Source organism: Pongo pygmaeus, chromosome 16, assembly GCF_028885625.2.
Source record: "Pongo pygmaeus isolate AG05252 chromosome 16, NHGRI_mPonPyg2-v2.0_pri, whole genome shotgun sequence".
NCBI lineage: Eukaryota > Metazoa > Chordata > Mammalia > Primates > Hominidae > Pongo > Pongo pygmaeus.
This window is the reverse complement of record NC_072389.2, coordinates 23297098-23315683: the sequence shown is the minus strand read 5'-3', so window position 1 is coordinate 23315683 and position 18586 is coordinate 23297098. Positions and strand designations below refer to the sequence as shown.

Below are 18586 nucleotides of genomic sequence, written 5' to 3'. Positions count from 1 at the left end.
TCTTTCTCTCTAACCATAATCTCATTAAACTAAAAACAATAATAAAAAGATAAAGTAAAAAGCCAGAAAGGCAGATAGTAAATGAGAAAGTGACAGAAAAGTTATAGATTTTGTTAAGCATGAAAACCTTGTATGGGATAAAGCAGTCAAAGGGATATGCAAATTTACACAGAAATCCAACCAATATAAATCCTTGAAAGATACTACATACAGATATTTCATCAGTTCTCACATGCCAAACCCAGCAAAGCCAAACTTTGGAGCCTCCCCTGCGAGCAGACCGGCCACAGGAGGAGAGGCAGCACAAACCTCCCTTTGCAGTGACAATGCCACATTATGTGTGCTTCTTACCCCATCACCTCTTTGGAAGTGGTCTACCCCACTCAGTGCTAGCTGAGAGTCGCTTCCCTCATACCACTCTCAATAGTTCACCCCAAGACACATTGGGCAACTCTGTACCTGGTAAGCCATTGTGAATCCAACTAATAATGGCATTCAGAATGTTAGGAATCTTTGAACTATTAGATTCATAGTGATATTCAAAAGAAAGAAAACGACATCATTTCTTTTCCACACACATGTTGCCCACGTTCAGTGCGTAAAAGGCAAGGGGAATTGTGAGTACCCACAAAGAACCTGATATTGATGGCACATACATTTCTTCATTAGGAAGAATAAATTTAGACTGTAACAATTTAAAAAACCAGAAAATACAACTGTACATTTTAGCTCTTATTAAAATCCAAGAGGTTTAACTTATTTGCTCCTCATTTAGGTAATTAGTGTTTAAAACATTTCAAAGATAACATATATAATGGCTACGATTTCTAGTACTTTTTAAAAATTCAAGCCCAGTCTCTTCTAATTAAATGTATAAATTATTTATCTCTGGATTTCTTAAAAAGAACAAAGAGCCCTAATTAAAAAGTAAAACTTAAATTTCCTCTCAAAAAATTGTTACATCAAAATTATCTAATAAACCTTACTTCAGAAAATAATTTCTGAATTAAGAAAATATGAATAATAAAACCAACAGTTTATGTTCTGAATTTCAAATGTTTATTTTTTATTATTTTTAAAATTTTGTTTTAAGTTCTAGGGTACATGTGCAGGATTGTTACGTAGGGAAATGTGTGCCATGGTGGTTTGGTCCATCTATCAACTCATCACCTCAGTGTTAAGCCCAGCACACATTAGCTATTTTTCCTGATGCTCCTCCCCCACCCACCCTGACAGGCCCCACTATGTGTTGTTTCCCTTCCTGTGTCCATGTGTTCTCATTGAACCTCACATTTTTAAATACAGCATATGCCAGGTGTCATTTCAGTACCCATAATTATACAGACTAGTATGTAAGCTAAAAAATGTTGATTAGTTACAAATATGTTAAATTTATCTTCTCTAAACATGTGGAAATTCTCTAGAGGCTACTTCCAGCTTCTGTGTGGATTGTGGAGCAGGCTGCTATCTGTCCCCCAAAAATGAACATCTTAAAAAAAAAGAGAACTTTCTCAGCCTCCCTATTGCACACACATATGAAAAATATGTTAAATTCAATGCCAAATATTCCTGAGATCAACACAGCAGTGATCCCAAAGAGAAAATTTCTCTTTGCTAATGGGCACAAACTTGAAGGGCAAAACAGTGGAAGGGTAAGTCTGCAGACTCAGGGGTGGGACTCAAGTCAGAATCACCTGGAAAATCATTGCAACATGTTTTTGTTTTTTTAAATAGCAAACACCACCAAGTGGAGCCCGTGGGGTTTAGTAGATATTAAACCTCTAAGGAGTGGCACATCTGAGACTGAAAGTCCTATCTTTTGATTCCCAGCTCAAGGTCTCTGAAATGCCAGCACCAGCTCTGAAATTGTTACCCTGCATTATCAGGGAGACCTTTTCTTGTATACTGCCATACTCTTTTTTTTTGAACAGTTATACCTGATCTTCCTATTTTTGTGTGTGCTCCATGAAAAGTTTTTCATTCTAAATACTTCCCTCTTTCCAACTGAGCATTTACATCTGTAACAAGGACAAAAACGTCTAACATCTCTCTCACCCTTGGTGTGTGTTTTGTTTTGTTTGTTTTTGAGACAGGGTCTTGCTCTGTCACTTGGGCTGGAGTGCATTGGTGTGATCACCATTCATTGCAGCCTTGACCTCCTGAGCTGAAGCGATTTTCCCACCTCAACCTCTGTGTAGCTGAGACTATAGGTGTGTGCCACTATGCCTGGCTAATATTTGTATTTTTTGTAAAGATGGGTTTTTGCCATGTTGCCCAGGCTGGTATTGAACTCCTGGCTTAAGTGATCCTCCTGCCTAGGCTTCCCAAAGTGCTGGAAGGAATTACAGGTATGAGCCACCGTGCCTGGCCTCACCATTGTTAAAATCATGGAAATCATGTTCGCAAAGCAGGTTGACCTGTTTGGAAAAAGGTGTCATAATTTCTGAGGTAACTCCAAAAAGAGAAAGCTATGAAAATTACTTTAATACATTCATTACAGTCTCAGTATAAGATTATAGCTTCCTCTCCCAAAGCGTAACCACAACCTGACGCAGGATGAGTCGGTTTGAAAATACCACATACAATATCCTCTTGAGTAGAATCATAATTTAGAACTCTAAAAATGACCAGAAACAAAACTGTCCAAGTTTGTTTTACCTGATGTGTTTCAACTTATTTGACTAGAAGACCCTTCATTCATGCAACACTTAAAAATATCCCATGGCAAATCTAGTTTTCTATGACTAATGAACAAAACATTTATAATTTAAAACTAAAATTGTCTTCTAAGCAGAGATCTACGTATCAATAAAATGAAGAAATAAAATTTCCATACTGTTTTCTTCCCAATACAAGGATTAGAAGGAAAGGGAAAAGAGCAATGGTGAGAATCAATAGCCCATGTCTGGCCAGGCGCCATGGCTCAATCACACCTGTAATCCCAGCAATTTCAGAAGCTGAGGTGGGAGGATCGCTGGCCTTTAGTGATCCTTGAATGAAACTCCATCTCTAAAAAATTAAAAATATTAGCTTAGAGAATCATTTGGGCCCAGGAGTTTGAGGCTGTATTGAACTATGACTATGCTACTGCATTCCAGCCTGGGCAACAGGCTGCTTAAACCTGGAGGGGCAGAGCTTGCAGTGAGCTGAGATCGCGCCACTGCACTCCAGCCTGGGCAAAGGAGTGAGACTCTGTCGCAAAAAAAAAAAAAAAGAGATTCTATTCACAATAGCAACAAAAACCTGAGAATATATCTAGCAAAGTATACACAAGGCCTTTCATGAAGAGTATTGCCATAGCCTGAATGTGTCTCCCAAAATTTATGTATTAAAACTTAATTCCCAAGATGATAGTACTAAGAAGTGGGGCCTTTAAGAAGTGATTAAGACATAAGAGTGAGCCCTCATGCATGAGATTAGTGCCTTATAAAAGGGTTTGTGGGTGGTGGTAAATCTGTCCCTTCTGCCTCATGAGAACATAGCATTTGCCTGCTCCAGAGGAAGCAGCATTCAAGGTACCATCTTGGAAGCAGAGACCAGGCCCTCACTAGACACTGTATCTGCTGGAGTCTTGATCTTGTTCTTCCCAACCTCCAGAACAGAGAAAATAAACTTCTGCTCTGTGTAAATTACCCAGTCTCAGGTGTTTTGTTATAGCACTATGACACACATATATACATATATATAAAGTATACACACATGTATTTTTTAAAAGCTTTTAAAGCAAAAGCCAGCCCTGCCCCTCTCCCAGAGTGGGCAGCCTCTCCCCTCTCTTAGAGTGGGTGGGAACAGCGGTTGCATGGGCAGCTTTCCTTGTGGGCCACAGGTCCCTCTGGACACATGATACCTGGCCACGCCCCCTTTCCCTTTCATCTTTCTCATTGACCAATGAGCTTGGAGCATTAAGGCCACACCCCATTCTGCATTCTACTGGAGCCCTGGTTACGCCTCCTCTGGCTCAGTCGCACAGCTACCTGGTAGGTGACTGGAGGTGTTGATCAGTGCTCCCTGGGATTTTGCTGATGTGGCCCCAACCCTGCCTCCCTCCCCACCCGGCGATGGCAGAAGAAACTCGACAGAGCAAATTGGCAGCAGCCAAGAAAAAGGTAAAAACCCACCAGGTCACGGCCTCCCAACACAGCTACAGATCCCCTCCAATGACAAGACTGCTGCCAGAGTCCATACCACTTCTGAGGCACACCAGACTGGGACCCCCACCCGGGTGCCTCTGGGCTACCCCCACCAAAGTTTTGTCAGTCAGCCCCACCCCTTCAGCAAGCAACCCAGTCTCTACCCTCACCAATCACCCCAGGGTGACTTTGGGCAGGTGAATCCTGGGGCTTCCCGCTCCTTTACTGTGCTCTCATCTCCTGCTGCCACAAGCTTGACCTCCCTGGGCTCTTTGGGCTCACATCTCCAAGGACATGGGTCTCACAGCCCCAGGCCCCACCCTCACCAGTCATCCCTGGGTGACTTTGGGCTGGTGACTACTGGGGCTCCCTGCTGCAGACTCTGCCCTCCCCTCCTGCTGCCTCAAGGTGGACCTCCCTGGGCTGTGTGCACTCACGTCTCCAAGGACCTGGGTCCCATCTCTGTTTTTCCCTCCCCTATCATGGAGTGGTGACTCAGACATCATGCTGATGTGGTCCCTCCCCCTCACCAGGAGGAGTGGAATGTAGTGATGTCACAGTCCGCCTAGTAACTGTCATTACTGCAAGACTGGCCTTTGATCTTACAACCCAGTCCCCTAAGCATTGTCACCCCATTTCTAGTTCCTCTGGTCACAGCACAAATTTCCAGCTGGAAGGGGAATGGAGACTGGGACCTAGGAGCAAGAGGTTTCAGGCTGCCTCACTCCCTTAACATAGACATTGACAGTGGGAAAGGCCTACAGTTCCCCTGTGAGCTCAAAACATTGACAGTATCTCTGGATGCCAATTGGAGAATGGGTTTGGTTTGTCTTGGTTTTCTCCCAGGCTTCTACTTTCCAGAGAGATTTTAACATTTTTTTCTGAGTTCTCCACCTCATATTCTAATTCTCCATGGTTCTGGGACCAGACTGCCCTTCAGTCAGTGGTCTGTGAAGTGAGATTTCCTCATCTTCTGTGGAATAGATCTTGGGAAACTGAACTTGACAGCTTGAATCTTCCTCATATTATGTAAACCTGGGGTACTTTGAGTGCCACAGGATAAATATGGGACATCTTTCTGAAGCATCAGTTTCCCTTGATTCTCTTGAGATCAAGAGAAAAAACATTAATGTACTTAGGGATGACAGTCACATAGGTTTCTAAGGGTATACCAGACTTCTCTCTGAAATGAGGCTTGGGTTGTCCCCTTTCTGATAAATTCCCAGATTTAACAGAAAGGCTGCCTTCTGCCAGGAGGACACGTTGATATAAAAGTTTGAGAGGTACTGGTGGGCTTCTTCACACTAACAGATGTGTGAGGATGTATGACTCTGAACAACACGGCATACAGTTCCTGCCTACTTAATGTTTACTTTTCTACCTCTGCCTCTGGTTTTGGTCCCTGGCAGCTGCTGATTCTTGGCAAAACCCCAGAGTTTGGAGTCAGAAGACTGAGTTTCAGAGTTCCTGTGTCACATTTTTCTTTTCTTTTCTTTTTTTCTAGCCATGATATCAATCTCTCTGAGTCACTAAATGATTGTGACAACACCTTGTATAGTTGTTGGTATCATTAAATCAGATGGTGTATAAGAGTATTTTATAAAAACTGTAAAGGAGGATGTGGCTGTAAGGGCTGATAGTTCTCATGAGTATTACTGCTCTTCTTTCTGACAGTTAAAAGAATATTGGCAGAGAAACAGCCCTGGTGTTCCAGCAGGAGCCAAGAGGAGCAGAAAAACAAATGGCAGCATCCCTGAGACAGCCACTTCTGGTGGTTGCCACTCACCTGGAGATGTGAGTCTTGGCTGACCAGGTTCCTGGGGACAGGGGAACCAAGGGGCAGAAGAGGGTAATTGTTAAGATTGTGGATGGACTGTTGGGTACCAGTGAAGAATTCTAGGTTTGAATCCTACGTCTTTGTCTGGTAGGGATATGATTTAGGGGAAGTTGCTTGACCTCATTGGGCCTCTCTTTTCACATCTGTATAATAGAGGTGGTATTGTTTCACTTCCATTTGTGAAGTTTAAGTGAGATTTATTATTGTTGTTTTTATGTTAATCCCTAGTACATGACCTGCTGTAAACACCCAGGACACCCAGGATATAGTCACTGTTGTTTGATTTTCCTCATCCCCAGTCTCAAGGGGAAGCCAGGACAATGAGAACAGTCACTTGTCATCAGGAATCACTGAAAGGGCCCCAGAGTGCTGTGGTGGGGAGATAAGAACCATGAGAGAAGTTGGCACAAAGGAGTTATGGGACAAAGGGTCCAAGACAGGCAGAAAAGAAAATTGTGCCAGTTGATGGGGAAGAAAAGAAGTCAGAGGGCTTAGATACTGAGGGGGACAGAACATCTCCATGTGCACTCTTATCTCTTGTAGTCAGCAACAGATATCCACAGGGAGGGCCCTACATCATCTGCTACCCTGAAGGATCTGGAGGTAAGAGGCTCTGGGCAGAGGTGCAGTGACCCTGCAGGCCAGCCCTCCAACCTCTGCCCACAGCGGGGACTGGGTGCCCCTCTGCCAGCTGAGACAGCCCACACACCACACACCCCAGCTCTAATGATTGTTCTCTGTACCTCTCCACCCACTCCTCCTCCACCTCCTCCTCTCTGCATGTGCCTCAGAGCCCGTGCCAAGAACTAGCAGTAGTCCTGGACTCAAGGTCTGTAAAAATCAGTCAACTGAAGAACACCATCAAAGCTTTGGTAAGAGTCCAGTGGGGTCCCCTGATTCCACGCTGCCAATCCTGGGCTCCAGTTTCCCCTTGGGGCCCTGAAGAAAGGGGATGGGGGCCCCTGGTGCCAAGAGCAAATAGGGAGCTGGGGTGCCCAGGCCTCACCTGGAGGGACCACAGAGCATGCAGCATGGTTCTTTTTTGCTGCCCTCTTTGCCAACTCTTTCCTCTCCAGACACCCCTGTTCGAGTCCTTGCTACACATGCCCTGGGCTTGTTGCCTCTTGGGGAAGTGTTAGCCTGACTGGTTGTCAGGGGCCCTGTATTTCTGCCCATGACTCAGTCCCTAATTTGCTCTTTGATTCTTGACAAGCCACCTCTCCTTTTTGGGCTCTTGTTTCCAGAGGAGGTAGTGAGTAGCAAAGATCTCTGTTAGCTCTGAGTGTCCGACATTTAAAGGCCTCCTAGAATGGAAACCTCAGGGCCAAGGGCTCCTGTCTGTCCTTTTCCACCCTAAATCTGCTGTGAAGAACCGTACCTGGCCCGTACGTGCTCAGTAAATGTTTATTGAATGAACGCACTTTTCTAAATCACAAGTTGGCAGAAGGGGGGGGCCTTTCTCAAACTCCATCTCTAGAGGTTTATGTTACTGTCCTCTCAAGAGATTCCAGATTCAGACCTTGAGTTCTGTGGCTGTGGACAAAAGCCAACAAAGACCCAAATCCTCTGTCCTTGGGAGCTTGAGGAGAGTTTACCAGTTCGAGTTCCCACTGGGTCTGAGAACTTTGCCTTTAAAATCCATTCCTGGCCCCTGCCTACCGCTTCCTGGTCTGGGGAATAGACTTGAGGGGGCCACCCTCCATCACCTTAATGTGACTCTCCCCACAGAAACAACAGAAGAAATAAGTGGAACATCAGCTGTAAGAAGTAACATGATTTCTTTGTTTGTTCACGACATGACTGCTGGGGAACACTCAGATGTAGAGGCCCCGAATCTCGTCTCACTCACTCCCAGCCTGGGGAAGAAGGCTCACCCCCAGATTCCACCCCACCCCCACAGGATCCCTGATAACCTGGTCTCATGGGTGGGCCTGTCCTGGGGCAGTGGTGGCATTCTGGGGACATGTCTCTTGCTGTGCCATCTCTGCTTCTGCCTGGTAAGAGCGCTGTCTTCCTCTTCCTACAGGAAAAGAAAGCAAACAATGAGAAACAGAAAGCTGAAAGGGAGCTAGAGGTGAGTGGAGGGTGTGAAGTTTCCTCCTGTCCTCTGGAGAATGTTTCTTTCCCTCTCTTTCAGCACTTGCTTGGCTTTTCTCCCAAAGTTTCAAATCCAGAGATTGGACATACAGAAAGGGAAACTAAATATGGACCTGTACCACATGAAACGTTCTCTGAGATACTTTGAAGGTGGGAATCTGGGCACCCTGTCATCCTTCAACCTGGGACTTTGACAGGTCTTCAGGGGGAGTCCTTTGGGCCCCATCTCAACTCTCTTATTACAGAAGAGTCCAAGGATCTGGCCGTCCACCTGCAACATTCATTGCAGCGTAAAGGAGAGTTAGAGCGGGCTCTCTCTGCTGTCACCGCCACACAGAAGAAGAAGGTGGACAGGGTGAGTCCAACCACCTGCCCCGTCCCCTGGGAGCCTGGCTTCACAGATGGAGGAGTGAGCCTAAAGGTCCCTGCTGCAGGATGGAGTGTCCTGCCCAGAAGGCAGCATGGCCATTTCTCGCTGCTTTTTTGTATGGTTGTTAGCGACAGCCTGGGGCTGAGTCATCTGCTGTGGGTGAGCTGGGGGGCACTCTGGGGAGTGAGCACTGGACACAGAGCTTGGAGGCCAAGTGCCTGCCCTGCCCTTACCTGGCTGTGGTCTTGGCCAAGTCCTAGGTGGGGTATTGGGTACTTGTACTGTGAAGGCACAGAAGAGTACATTTAGTAAGTTACCATTTCTGTAGAGAGAGGAAACGTGTGTGTGTGTATGTGTGTGTACATATTATGAAAATATACATAAAACATGTTTGCAAGGGTTCATAAAAACTTAGGAGAGAGCAACAGGGTGGCTAGGAGATACTGCCCTTCTGTACCTTCTGAGTTTTGGATTATGTGAATGTATCATCCTTTCAAAAAGTGAACAAAAGATTAATTTTCCCCTTCCTATCTGTGCCCCCACCCCCAGCAAGAAAAATGGGCTTAGAGAATTGGATAGAACTGAGTGTTTAAATCCCGGCTCTGCCTAAGTGATCTTAGGCAGGAACTTAACCTCAAATACTCCATGTTTTTTCATCTACACAATAGAGGTAATCATAGTAACTGTCTCCTATGGTGGTTGCCAGGATTGAATGGGATTGCTAGCATGGTACGTGGTGAAGCACTCCATAAAGTTTCAAACAGTGGTAATAATAACAGTAATAACAATAGCAATATTATCTGATGTCTCTGGGCCTCTGTTAGCCAGCTATAAATTCCATCTCTTTCCCTGTCCCTTCCAACTTTACTGAGCTCTTCAAAAACCAAACCACGGGCTTGGAAATGCCTTGATCTTTACTGACTGAGTTGTATATTGGGCCTAGCCCTGGCCCTTTTCAGGGGCACAGTGTGGAATGGCCTGGGCTCCCCAGATTGAAACTTCTCACTCTTCACCATCCAGTTCTCCAGCCGCAGTAAAGCACATATGGAGTGGAAGTTAGAGCAGTCCATCCGGGAGCAGGCACCGCTGAAAGTGCAGCTGACACAGGTGAGGTTTTCAGAGGGAGGGATGTAGAAGGAAGATGACCCCAGGTGGCCAGGAGCAGGTGAGGACCAGTGACAGCCCTTCCTAACTTCTGTGCCCATTCTTGCAGTTGAAGGAGTCGCTTAAACAAGTCCAGCTAGAAAGGGATGAATATGCTCAACATATAAAAGGAGAGAGGGCCCGGTGGCAGCAGAGGATGAGAAAAATGTCACAGGAGGTGAGATCTGACCCTTCAGCACCCCCACCTTAGATAGGTCACTGGATCTTTCTGGGAATCTGTAAAATGGGAATAGTACAGCCAGAGGTGGTCCTGGGTCTGGGCTTTGTGGAGGTGGAGGCAGAGAGGCAGATGGTAGCCTGTCCAGCCTCCAGCCCCTCTCTCTAGGGCCCTTTCCCCCTGTGTTTTGGGCAGGTTTGCACATTGAAGAAGGAGAAGAAGCATGATAAGCATCGGGTAGAGAAGCTGGAGAGTAGCTTGTCCAAACTCAAAAACCATATGGGTACGATGGGGCTGGCATGACCTGGGAGAAGGACTGGCATCAGAGGGCTGTGAGGGTGGCTTCGAATGCCCCAGGGAGGTGGGTGGATGGAAGGGCTTTGAGGCAGAGGGAAAGAGGTCTGTGCCAGGAGACGGCAAGCCTTGTCATCTCAATGAGCCTCAGTGTCCCCATCAGCAAAGAGGGCCCATTGCCAGCCACCCACAGTGCTCTCCATCTGAAAGTGGTTTGGAAAATTGGCTACCATCAGGGTGCGAGGAATCATTAGCAGCGAGGCCAAGTTTGGGGAGCCTGAGAGGATCTGTGGACCAAGAGGAGGGTTTTTCCTTTATTTATTTATTTATTTATTTTTGAGAATCCAGAGGCCCTTATTGTCTGCTTCCTTTCTCAGCTGAACCCCTGCCCCCAGAGCCCCCAGCAGTGCCCTCTGAGGTGGAGCTGCAGCACCTGAGGAAGGAACTAGAGAGAGTGGCAGGAGAACTCCAGGCCCAGGTGGAGAACAATCAGTGCATAAGTCTCCTGAATGAGGGGCAAAAGGAGAGGTTTCGGGATCAGGAGGAGAAGCTTCAGGAGCAGGAGGAGAAGCTTCGGGAACAGGAGGAGAGGCTTCAGCAGCTGGCTGAGCCACAGAGCAGCTTCAAGGAGCTGGTGCATTGCCCCAGCTGGGGAGCCTGTCTTCCTCCCTAGCCCTCCAGGCATTTGTTTCCCCACCTGTAAAATGGGGCAGTGTAGCCCTCACATGAAATGTTAATTCTAAAGGCACCTGTGAGCAAGAGCCCTGCTCTGGTGGCTGTGGGAGAGAGGGGATGATTTTTCTAACCTGCCTCCACCCTTCCCGGTGCCATGGGAGGCAGACACCAAGTTCTGGGGTCTCCAGCTGCAGTGGGTGGCTGCTGATTGCTTCTCTCTATCCAGAACAAGGAGAAAAAGAGTGTACTACAGTTGGAGCAGCAAGTAAAGGAGCTGCAGGAGAAGCTAGGCAAGGTGAAGGAGACGGTAACCTCCACGTCATCCAAGAAGGTCTGGGAGGCAGGCAGCAGCCTCTGGGGAGGGGAGGTGCCAGGCCAGAGGCAGCTCCAGCCTGGGGGCAGGTGACCCCAGCACCCTCCAGGGCAGTCCTGTGTCTGTTTCTTGCTTCCTGCCCTCTGACTTTTACAGGTGGGTAGCCCTGGGCTCCTCCCAGGTCTGGACATCATCATCCCAGCTAGAGGCATGGAGCCCCCCAATCACAGGGGAAGACAGAGTGGTATAATAGGCTCGTTATGCCAGGTGCGGTGGCTCATGCCTATAGTGCCAGCACTTTGGGAGGCTGAGGCAGAGGAATCACTTGAGGTTGGGGGTTTGACATCAGCCTGGCCAACATGGTAAAACCTCATCTCTACTAAAATTACAAAAAAAAAAAAAAAAGAAAAATTAGTGGGGCGTGGTGGCGCATGCCTGTAATCCCACCTACTCAGGAGGCTGAGGCATGAGAATTGCTTGAGCCCAGGAGGCGGAGGTTGCAGTGAGCTGAGATTGCACCACTGTACTCCAGCCTGGGCCACAGAGTGACACTCTGTCTCAAAACAAAACAAAAAGTCTCCTTAGATTAAAACTGGATTCCAGCCTCAGTTCCACTGGTCACCATTCAAATACTTCACATCTCTAAGTCTCTGTTTCTTTAACTTCAAAAGGAAGTTAGCATTTTCCTTACAGAGGTGCTGAGGATTAAATGAGATAATACATGGAAAGCATTAGGCCTGTAGCACACTTAGCAGATGGTGGTTGGCTCCCACTACTTTTCTACCAGTCTGTGGTCTACAGTTGAAATGGTGAGAAGAGGGTATGAGATTTGAGGCTGGGGAAGGAGGCATGGGGTTCTAGGAAAGCAAGGCAGTCACTTAGGCCTGAAGTAAGGGGCCAGGGGCCTGGGCAGGTGACAGAGCCCCACAGTCCCCTTGCTACCCTATTAATGGGCCCAGAATCTAGAAGCCAGCCACCATGTGCCCTCATGCCCAGGGTCTTCCTGGGAGCTAAAGAGCCAAGAGGCTCAGAGTCTACAGTGGCAGCCAGACCATTACCTGGGTCACCTGCAGCAGTACATGGCCGCCTATCAGCAGCAGGTGGCCGCCTACCAGCAGCTGACCTCTGAGAAGGAGGCGCTGCACAGACAGTGACTGCGGCAGACCCAGCTAATCAACCAGCTGCAGTGGCAGGAAGCTTGGGGCAAAGTGGTGGCCAAGATGACCTGCCAAAAGTTGCAGGAGACCCAGGGGAGGGAGCTGCCGAGGATGGGGCCATGAGGGAGATGATCTGGCAAACTCCATCCCCTCTCATTCTTTCCTGACCCCTTAGGAGCATCTGGAAGCTGCCAGCCAGCAGAACCAGAAGCTAACAACCCAGCTGAGCCTCATGGCTCTCCCTGGGGAAGGTACGGGAGACCGCTCAGAGGAAGAGGAGAGAGCTCCAGGAGGAAGGGGGGGACTGTTAGCAGCATAGGATTGAGGAGTTGGAAGAGACCTTTAGAACAGCTGCTCATTATACCGACCAGGTGCCTGCACTAAGTTCAGCATCAATATGGTGACCTCCTGGGAGCGGGGGGGCCACCAAGTCGCCTAAGGATGGCTGAACTGGCTGAGGTCAGAAAGGGAGCAGGTCAGAACTCCCACACAGACCAGTAGTGGGAATGTGCCTGGGCAGTATAGCAAGATCTTGGTTCTTAAAAGTAAAAATAAAGAACAGCAGCTCATTCCTCCCTGGGGAGGGCCTGGCTCAGGGTTACACAGTGAGGGTGGAGGCAGAGGTGGGCCCACCATACCTCCCTTGTTGGGTTGTCTGAGGACCACTCTGGCCAACTCCCTCAGGAGATGGAGGAGGACATCTGGACAGTGAGGAGGAAGAGGCACCTCAGCCCATTCCGAGCATCCCACAGGACCTGGAGAGCAGGGAGGCCATGGTGAGCCTGACTCCACCTGAACCCATTTTGCCACCTTCCTCTGTGGTCCCTCCAAGACCCCTTTATGCTCTTAGTTTCCCTGCCTTCTGATTTCTCTGGACCCTCACCCCTTCTGGGAGCCAGTGGTCAGACACCATTTCACCTGTGACCAACACGTTCACTCTCTGAGGCCCCAAGGGAAGGGGCTGTGCTCCACCTGCCTGTCCCATTTGTTCTGTGTATGCCCCTGCAAGAATGCTCACATCTTACCCTCAGGTGGCATTTTTCAAGTCTGCTGGAGCCAGTGCCCAGGAGAGGCAGGCATGGCTATGAGAGCAGGTGAAAGAGCAGAGGGTGTGCTGCCAGAGCCTGGCTCACCAAGTGGCCTCGGCCCAGAAGGAGCCAGAGGCAGTGGTCCCAGCCCCCACAGACTGGGGGCGAGTCTGTGAGTGGGGAGACCCAGTAGGCCCTGCAGGAAGTCATGCAGAAGCTGGTCCATGCCAGGACTCACCTCCAGCTTCTCCATGATTTGAAAATGCCACCTGAGGGCAGGTCGCTGCCGAGATGTGACCCCATTATTTTGGCTCCAGAGCGGCTTTATGGACCACCTGGAGGAGAAGGCAGACCTGAGTGAGCTGGTGGAGGAAGAACTTGGATTCATCCAGTACTGCAGAGACAGATGCCATCCGTGAGTGGGAGGCCACGGCATGGCACGGGGAGCTGCAGGGCTGTTGGAGGGGCCCCAGCATCTGAGCCCTGTCCCCCCGCAGGAAAGTTCATCACCTTATCACAGAGCCAGGGGGCAGTGCCAAAGATGCGGCACCTGGAGGAGGACATCATCAGGCTGGCCCTGGACAGGGAGGAGATGAAGGTAGAGTGTGCAACATCTCTGTGGGAGTGGGGGTGGGGGTGAGGGTGGGTGCAGGCATCGGCATGACAGCTGAGCACCCCTCCCTCCAGGTGAAGCTCCTGGAGCTGCAGGAGATGGTGTTGCGGCTGGTGGAGACTACAAAAAGGGGTACAGCAAATTCCTGGCCGCTGCCCAGAACTCTGCTCATAAGCCCGGTCCAGGAGCCCCAGCCCCCCAGGAGCTTGGAGCTGCCCACAAGCATGGTGGTGAGTAGAGCCCTCAGGCGAGGTGGGCAGGCAGGAGCAGGGGGGCTCGCACTGTGCTCAGATCCCCGCCTCCCTCTCTCCAAAGATCTTTGTGAGGTGAGCTTCACTGACAGCGTGGAGCCTGCGCAAGGAGAGGCCAGGGTGGGTTCTCCCCACGACAACCCTACTGCACAGCCAATCATGCAGGACCACCAGGAACACCCAGGCTTGGGCAGCAACTGCTGTGTGCCATTCTTTTGCTGGGCTTGGCTGCCAAGAAGAAAGAGATAAATATCACTGTCATCCAAGAGCTGCTCAAGAAATTTTTTAAAAAGAAACAAAGTTATTGGTTAATCTCCTACACAATTCATTTACTTCATTTGAATGTTACAGCCACTCATGATTATTTGTGTTTCTAATTTATAGTTTAAGTTTATTTGTAAAGTTAAAAGAGAGTTGGACTCTGTGGCTTTCACTGATGTTCACTTTGGTATCCTTTAGCAATTTTCTTTTTCAATTTCATAATTGTAGGTCATTAGCATGCATATTGAGTTTGCCCTTATGTGGTGGGAGTTCAAACACACAAAGACCCAGTATTTGCAAGAAACTATTCTCGCTGGTTTGGAATAGGCTGCCATGTGTTTTTAATGTTATTGCCGCATGTATATTCATTACAGAATTCAGATAAAATTTGCTTACGTTCTGCTATTGTTTGATCTAATCTTAATCACAGTGAGCTCTTCATTAGCTCAATATGTGGTTTGCCCCCAAGTGTGCACTGTTGAATACTTTGTAATATGCCACCATGAGTACTGACATTTAGAGTTGTCTAAAGGCCGAGAACTGGAAACAGCCTTTCCCCCATTTTCTGTGTATTGGTGATGGGAGTAATAACATTTTGGGGGAGCTTTTTAAATCTCACAGAAGAGGAAAGTGGCCTGCTCTGGCAGGTATGTGCAGGATAGAGTGTGTTTCATTTGTTCTGGTGCCAGGAATTAGTGCTGTAGTATGGTAGTTTCCTTAGGATTTGTATGTGTTCTGGGCTCATGAAGATATTGCATCAGGAGCTGCAGCAGTTGTACTCTTTTTCGATGACCTAAAAAGGGATTATTTCTGAGGAATGAAAGGTTCCCATCATTGACTGTGGATATGGAAAACCTTTCCTAGCTTAGAGCATTTGTATCTACAATACATTTTGAAGTCAGAGTTCATGTTCCCTGTTTTAATCCATGACTACATGTCCCAGCACACAAAAGGGCACTGGTTGGCATTCTTCTTAATGTATTTAGTAAAGATCATAAGAAATCCTTTAAGAGTTCAACTGTCCCTGGAACAGGCATACAGGCTCTAGTCAAGAATGAATTAGAGTGAAGGAAAGCTGTGTGACACCTGGCATTCCCCTGTTCATGGAGCTTCTCTGAGGCTTGAAGACTGATTTTACCATCTAGACATCTCTGGCTAATACCTATTCTTCAACCACCTTTGTTACTCTGACATAGGAATTTACTTCTTTTCCTTGAGTGGAAAACACTTTAAAAATTAATAATGAACATTATTATAAACTAATATACGTGAGAGTCCTTAGTTGAAACAAAAAAGAGTTGTAGTAAACAGTATTATACTATCTTTGAAAATCAAAGAGAAGTTTATGCAACTTAAAATGTTTACAAACTGCAGTGCAATCTACTGTTTGTGAATCTCAGTGTATTAAGAAATGTGTCTACACAATCACAGAGTTATATTTCCTCACAAACTACGAAGAGTGAAATATGTTTTTGTAACTCTCAGTTTCAGTTAGGGGCATATTTTGTGCAGTATTTATGTGATTGTGCCTATGCATGATGAATGAATGAATTTCAGTCATACATTGCCTAAATCATAACTTGATGATGCTTGGGAAAGACTCAACAGTTCAAACTTCATGAAGTTCTAATGTCTATGTTCCAAAACACATGACATTATTAGGATGTAGGGAGATATGTATGTGTGCTCCCTGGGGTGGGGATTTCTAGTTACTAGACCATCTCCATTTTTAGCATTTGGCATCTTCATGACAGGACTTAAAGTCCTGTTCTTGCCTTTTATTTTCTGAACTTGCTGCTTTTGCATTCTTTGAGTTCAGTTTAAAGACAAGTCCATTTTAAACCCTTGGGCTAGAAATCGGACCACTGTTAATTAGCCACATTATTTGGTCTAATTTTTTTTCTTTATCATTCTGAAACTGGGTTTATCTAATACATTGATAAATTATTTCAAAGGTAATTTTACCATTGAAATCACTTCACTTTTACCCTGACAAATATCAATGACTAAGTATGACCTTCGGATAGGGTTTAGCATCTGTAACCAATCTGACAATAACGTGTTCATCAGGTGCCTATGGATTAAATCACACATTGGCACATTTAAGCTAAATGCCAGTCTGGAAAATAAATTTACTATATTAACTGAAATAGCACTCTTTGTGTAGGTATTTGTCATACGTTTAAGAAAAAGCTAAAAAGAATGGAAATCGTAGGCCAATAACTTAAATCTTTCTTCAAAGTGTATGCAGTCTTTTGTGACACCTGATTCAGCCGAGAATTTCTGCTCTTCCTCATTCAGTATAAGGCAGCTTTCAATTTGCTTTGAAGGCAACATTGGAAGGTTAGAGTTCATCAGAAACATAGAATTTTAAAATGTGAGTTCAACTGAATAAATTTGAATTTCTGTAGGAAGAATCAAAACACCTATTTAAAGATTGCAAATATAATAATCATTTTTAAAGTATTGGATTAAATCTGATAGGTTTTCCAGAAATGAACAAACATCAGCTCTAAACAAAAGCTGATTTTTAGAAAATTTGAAAATGTAAATCAACCCTATCCATAATATAGTTTCTCTAAATCTTTATCTTAAAGAGTCATTTTAAAATAATACAACTATTTAAAAATGTAACTGCTCTCTTAATGTTCTGAAATAAAACATTTAAAATATGAATACTGTAGTTTAAAAGAAAGAAATGGTGGGAAGGAAAAGTAGAGAAAGAAATGCCAGTTCCAGTCCAAAGCTTTATTTGCCAAGTTTTCTTGGAATGAATTTTTCCAATTTACAAATTCTTGTAAACAGAATGTATAATGGAAATACTGAAAGACTTTTGCCTAACATGGCATTATTTACTGCTGGTGTGATGCTACTGTAATGTAATAAATTATTAAGTTGTTGCAAAGTGCTGTTTTTGCCTTAAAATTTTATTTTGCATGTCTTGAAAACTATAGTATTAATGGTATTGATACTGCGCAAATGCTGGGCATGCTTGGCATGAGATAATCTGTTTCATTTTTACAAAATTGTAATATATGCAAGGGTTTATTAAAAGAACACAAAATAAAAAAGTTATGGGATAAAAAAAGTTATGGGGTGAAAAAGTTACAGGATAAAAAATGTAAAAAATTGTGGCAAAAAAGTAGAAAAAAGTTTTATGAAAAGTTACCCAAAAAAAGTTATGAAAAAGAAGTTATGGGATTTAAAAAAAAGTCATGGGAGCTGGGCACGGTGGCTCATGCCTGTAATCCCAGCACTCTGGGAGGCCAAGGCGGGTGGATCACGAGGTCGGGAGATCGAGATCATCCTGGCTAACACGGTGAAACCTTGTCTCTACTAAAAATACAAAAAAAAAAAAAAAAAAAGAGCCAGGCGTGGTGGCAGATACCTCTAGTTCCAGCAACATGGGAGGCTGAGGCAGGAGAATGGTGTGAACCTGGGAGGTGGAGCTTGCAGTGAGTCAAGATTGCACCACTGCACTCCAGCCTGGGCAACAGAGTGAGACTCCATCTCAAAAAAAAAAAAAAAAAAGTCATGAAATAAAAATAAAAATTAAAAGCAGGCCCCTATAAGCAAAGCCTGGAGAAGTGGGGCTGGAGCCTCCACTGCCACCATGTCCCTACCACCCCTTCCCAGTCACCCCTTTACAATTAGGGTAGCAAGACAAGACGTCTGTCTAATGGGGAAAGACAAACTGACCTTTTGCCACCTTGACCAGGGCTGAGTCCTTAAATTTCTGGATGATGATGATTGTTATTTAAGAGCCAGAGGCTGGTGGAGTCGGTTTGTTTGGAGGAGGCCTCGTGGCCTCCATACTTGCAACTTTTCCCTCTGGGGGGCTCCAGTCTTCCTATTCAGAGAGGTAGCTGAGGCAGGACAGTGGGACTAAGTGTGGACCAGGAGAGGGCATGGGCTGCTGGGGTGACCCCCCTTCCCCAGTGTACATACTGTGTCTGTGTAACGTTTTGTATATTCCAGAGGGTAGGGCTGCCCCTGTATCGTACCTAGCGGAGGTTGGAACTGGCACATGGGAGGAAGTTCTAATAATTATTTATGGCTGGGAAACTTATTTATTGCTAGCACTGGACATAGGAAGGAGGCAGGGATAGGGTCGTGGCTTCCCGGTGGTGTGATCACAGCTCACTGCAACCTCCAACTCCCAGGCTCAAGTGATCCTCCCACCTCAGCCTCCCAGGTAGCTGGGAGTATAAGCATGCACTACTATGCCTGGCTAATTTT

At 46.2% G+C, this 18586-nt stretch overlaps 1 protein-coding gene across 2 annotated transcripts; it reads left to right on the top strand.

Annotated features, from left to right (window-relative positions):
* The first annotated feature begins 3958 nt into the window (after nt 1-3958).
* LOC129026596 (putative golgin subfamily A member 8G) lies at nt 3959-17455 on the top strand. Of its 2 annotated transcripts, XM_054473744.2 has the most exons (19): nt 3959-4106; nt 5805-5924; nt 6511-6570; nt 6759-6839; nt 7994-8041; nt 8130-8214; nt 8310-8419; nt 9455-9541; nt 9648-9755; nt 9951-10038; nt 10427-10683; nt 10951-11055; nt 11194-11304; nt 12370-12445; nt 12879-12970; nt 13540-13637; nt 13720-13820; nt 13910-14065; nt 14151-17455. In XM_054473744.2, exons 1-19 carry the CDS (start codon nt 4023-4025, stop codon nt 14333-14335), a joined length of 2052 nt encoding a protein of 683 aa, XP_054329719.2. In that variant the 5' UTR covers nt 3959-4022; the 3' UTR covers nt 14336-17455. The 2 variants fall into 2 exon arrangements, with proteins under 2 accessions (XP_054329719.2, XP_054329720.2); XM_054473745.2 differs by lacking the exon at nt 11194-11304 and having other exon boundaries at nt 3961-4106; nt 10427-10527; nt 10951-11019.
* The last annotated feature ends 1131 nt before the right edge of the window (nt 17456-18586 follow it).